Genomic DNA, 4,774 nt, shown 5'->3' on the forward strand with positions numbered 1-4,774 from the left:
TTTTTTTTTTTTTTTTCTTTTTTTTTTTTTTTTTTCCTTTTTTTTTTTTTTTTTTTTTTTGTTAGTTACATTAACGTTGGTGCTCTGCTGGAATACATTTACTCTACTACCGCGGGCGGATATCTTCTTTTTTTTCCCTCCCCCCTTTGGAATACTCTGCAAATTTGCTTGACGATTATGGCAAATCTTTTTTTTTTATTTTCGCCCACGGCTAAATTATTCACGTTATTCTGGCAGAATATCCGATCTTATCAGATGCTTCTCTCAAGTCACGGGATGATGTTAGGTTTGTCACTTTTTGCTTTTAAAATTTTATCGGATCTTTCCGTTCTTTCAATCTTGTCCATACTGATGCATTGATAAGAAATACCCTTGAGGGAGGAACATCTCTGTTTTTTTTTTAAGTGTACAATAAAAAAATGCGTGACAACGATCTACCAACGTCTCTTACTAACAGCAACCAAGAGATTGAACTTAGTATGCCATTTTCAGCATGAACTAGTCATTTGTATAAGTAGCAACGTGCTCTATCTCCGTCTGTTAAAAAAAAATAAAGATATACAAGAATACAAAATAATGGGAAAATTTTAAAAAAGTATACCCATCAACAGCAAAGACTCTACGGGGATGTTTCATCCTCTCTGAGATACGAGTCGGTAGTACGGTGAGTTTAGCTAAAAAAAAAAAAGGGGGGGGGAAAAAATACAAAAAAAAAAGCGTCACAAAATTAACGGGGGGAAACGGCAAGCGCCACGCGGGAGACAATTAAAAAGTAACGAGAGTGTTCGTCGACGCTAATATTTTATGGGTCCAATGGTTATTCCTAGTTCTCTTCTGAATTGCATTTTTACGAGGTCGGATTACACCCCGGGACGAACGCCCCACGGCTTTTGCACGTCCTTTACAATATAGCACCTTTACAATGAGGACCGTGCCTCGTTCTTATATATATCATTTTTTTTCTTTCTTTCAATCCTAATTTCTTTCAGCCCCCCTCTCTAACACTTTTTGTCGACTCCCTTAACACTCTCACTTTTCTCCCTATCATTAGTTTCCCTTTTTCACGCTACGCAGCGCGATCATAGTATTTGCCCGCTAAACGATACGTAAATACGATGTAGCTTTTGCACCATCCAATTCCTCTTCCTCCCTTCCCTCCCCTTCGGCCCCAACTCTCTCGTGCCCTCTACGTGCGCCCATAGCGCCTACTACACCCCCGCGTACTCTTTATCCTAGGATCGATAAGCCGCCTGGTTCTTTCGCGAGTAACTTCGGAATTACGTTGTTAACTGGAGCCAGAGGGCTCGTTTTGCTAAAAGAAACGTGACGTAAAAAGCGCGATCGTCAAAAAGAGAACAAGGGACATTCAGGCGCGGTGCCGCGCGCACGTTTCGTCACGAGATAACGGCAAGGGGAGGGGAGCACGTTGCTATAGGGATACATAGGACGACCAGCCCTTTTGGCATGCTGTGTGTTGTATGGCCGGTTGATCGTTTCCCGATAAAGTTTCAAACTCGAATGCAGATGATGACGGGGTTGGGGTGTCTGTTGCAGTACGGCAGTCCCGGCTCGGGGTGGCGACATCTTAATGCGATGTGGCGTTCGCCTAGGTATTATATACATTAAATACTATATATACTATACTGTACCGTATAATACCATACTATACTTTATTCTATACAACTCTACGTATCAGATATTATACGTCTCGATAACTCCCTTGCTATACGGTCACTCTTTTTATTGTGGCCAGGTTATATGGAGGATGGATGTTTTCTTTGTCTTTTTTTTTTTTTTTTTTCATATACAATATCCCTTTCTCACTGTGGTCGCTAGGCAGGAAATAACGAAAAGACTGTACGAGTATATCCGTAAGGGATGCTCATGCGTATTTTATTAGCAAACTGATGCATCCTCCTGAATTATTGAGGAGGGTCCACGTCAGGATGGGATCAGGAAGATAATAACTGATAAGGGATTTTCTTTTTTTTTTTTTCTAAATCATATGAAATCACTTGACAATCGTAATTTCGAGTCAGCCCTTTTGACTTTCTTGAACCGGTAAGCCGGATCGTTCTGAAATACCGACTTCTAACACGACAACGAACCGTATCTCAGATAGTAGTGTTTATCAGTTAAAAGGTAAATTAAATGGCTGGCTGACACACGATGTCTTTGCCTACCGGCTATTACATTCCTGTATCTACCGCAGTTTTTCAACTCCAAACGTACCGCCTGAACGTGGCTTTAACCCAAGAGACAAATTGACGGCTCACGCAGTGCGTTTGGCTCGAATAACTTGGTACCGACAGGCGTCCACAGAGAAGACATCCGTCCTGCATGTAACGTGGTACGGTCGGGCTCCGTCGTTGTAGCGAGCGCGTTAATAATTTCTTCGTGGTTTTGCATCGGAGAGCCGAGCTGCGGATAACGAAAGGAATGATAAATGAAGCGCTCGCGCAACTGGAAGTCGACCATACCAGGAGCAGTGCCTTTCAAAATTTTCACAGTAATCTCACGAGCATTACGTTCCTCTAACGACTCACCCTGTCTGCTTCCCACGCGATCTACGTGGTGTCCATTTTGCACTTTGTGCCGCGTTACCATACACACCCCTGTGCGTTGCGTTACATTCCGTTGCGTTGCGTCACGTCTGCTCATTACGGTACTTCGGCATGCCTGACTTTTGCGCTTTGCACATATTTACCTGGCGAGATGTGTTTCGGCATGCGACAAGGTGGTTTGCCGTAGGATATTCTCACGTGGGATCATTAGCAGTATCGTCGTTACGCTTTACAGAGTCATAGTACAATTTTTATGCTGTTTGGGGAGTCGACGTTGTTTCCTCTTATCGATGCGCTGTGTCATCACGCGTTTTGATTTTTTTTGTGTTCATTTTTTATTCGATTTTTTTTTCTGACTGTCCTACCTCAATATTCTCACCGTTGACGTAACATTGTACTATCAAGGGTGTGCGATGACGTCATATCAGCGTGGAGAGCGATAGAGTAGGCGACAAGAGCTTTTTCAAGCTCTGATCGTAACCGACGTATTGGCATGGGGTTGTTGGAAACAAATTTGGATTAACCGATTGGAAGACAAGTTAAATGAAAATCAGAGATGGGGAATGTATGTAAAAAAAATATATATATATTCGAGAATTTTAATAAAAACTAAATCCACCGTTGAATAGAAATCTGAATTGGCAATTACGATGGTATTATTTTTTGTTGTGCTTCACAATTTTATCAATTAATTTCATTTTATCATTTCGAACAGCTCCACTCTCGGTGACGTACGTAATGAAACGTTTTTTTTTTTTTTTTTAATTAAATAATTCCCTACTTTGCTTTCCTCCCAACCCTCTTCTCCGTTAGATCTATAAAACTCGTTGAATTCGGGCGAATTAAAAGTTCGCCACTTCCATACGCAACAATCGCGTTCATTCTCATTTTACCCGTGGGCTAAATTATTTCTGCTGCATGCACGTGCATTTATCCTGTGTCATCCGTTTGTACAGCTCACTTGATTACACAGCGTAACCATGACTGTATACTATATCACCTACCATGCGGAAAGTCTGTTTAACGAGTCCTGCGTGTCTCGAAGTTCACGACCCTTCCGATTCCCAGATTGTCCAGGAATATAGCGGCCACTTAGCCACATGCAAATCGGATCATGCAAGCGCCACGTGTAACCTAATCTAGCGGCACGCTTGGTGGGTCTAACCGATAATATAAAGAAAAACGGGCGAAAAAATAGAAGAGAGAGGAAAAAAAAAGGAAGAAAGTCATTCTGAGATAAGAGCTCCCAGGGAGCTCGTGCTTCGCAGTGCCTTGGGTTTAACCTCGTTATTCCGGCCAGCCGGAAAATTCATGAAAATCACTTGGTCGGGACCGGAAACTCGTAAAAGTCCAACCCCTTTCCTAGGAATCGGATTATTGCAAGGCAGGAAGTCGCCTCGCTACATTAGCGACTCTTTGGGTTTTTTTTCTTCTTTCTTTTCCTTAATTCCCTCCGTCTTGTCGACAAGTGCCACTTGGGTCACTGGGTACCGGAACGGCTGATTATTTCAAGCGTTAATCGCGGCTTAAAGTCAATTCGCCAAAATCGCTCGATGTCGTCTCATCTGTCGTGAATCCCGTTAGTCTGATTATACCGGTTAGATTGATTAGACTGGCGAGGGGCGATTTCGAAGCTATGACAAATCGTGGCCGCCAGTGCGTTTGTCCGTCCGTATAGTTTGCCCCAGTACCTACTGTTCGGCTCTCTCTATACTGTCCTGTAGTTTGCAAATGAGGCTATTTGTATTCAACGCCGTCGCCGATTCTCCCTTTCTCGTGAGAAACAACCCCTCTCGCGTCTCCTCCACCTTTGCTTTGTGCTCAAATTCCACCGCGAAATTGAAAGTATATGGAAATTTGAAGGGGTTTCTCCGTGTAGAGAGCCGTGCGCTGCGTCGAGTTTTCACTAAGAATATTATGAGGGCAGGGAAACACGGTGAACCCCCTTACCACCCTTGTTTTGGGATTTCTTTTTTCTGCCTTTCTTTCTCTACTCTCTTTCCTCGCTTTTTTTTTATCTCATTTACTCGCGATGCGTAATATTGCTGTGAAATAATTTCTTCTTTATTCTTCATCTATGGAAATACTACCAAGTGGCAGGTTGAATGTGCTTTGTGTACAAAATTTTTTTGTTCAGCAAAAAAATATTATACGTTACAGCTTCCATGGATGACATTTTTTTAATCTCTTCTTGGGTGTTTGTATGGGGG

At 42.5% G+C, this 4,774-nt stretch overlaps 1 protein-coding gene across 13 annotated transcripts in view; it reads left to right on the forward strand.

The window, feature by feature from the left end:
* LOC107272984 (tropomodulin) overlaps nucleotides 1-4,774 on the forward strand; it is a 48,360-nt gene that overhangs the window by 38,083 nt on the left and 5,503 nt on the right. For 10 of the 13 annotated variants that reach the window (XM_025090120.1, XM_025090114.1, XM_025090130.1 and 7 more), the window contains one exon: nucleotides 1,555-1,610. The exons of the other annotated variants lie outside the window; for them this stretch is intronic. Coding sequence is in view for 1 of the 10 variants with exons in the window: in XM_015750789.1 (XP_015606275.1) it covers nucleotides 1,555-1,589 (35 nt within the window). In the remaining 9 variants the exon portion in view is untranslated. The remainder of the gene's footprint in view (nucleotides 1-1,554; nucleotides 1,611-4,774) is intronic. 13 annotated transcript variants of the gene reach the window in all.

The sequence above is a fragment of the Cephus cinctus genome, unplaced genomic scaffold (assembly GCF_000341935.2).
Source record: "Cephus cinctus unplaced genomic scaffold, Ccin1 Ccin1_scaffold0087, whole genome shotgun sequence".
Lineage (NCBI taxonomy): Eukaryota > Metazoa > Arthropoda > Insecta > Hymenoptera > Cephidae > Cephus > Cephus cinctus.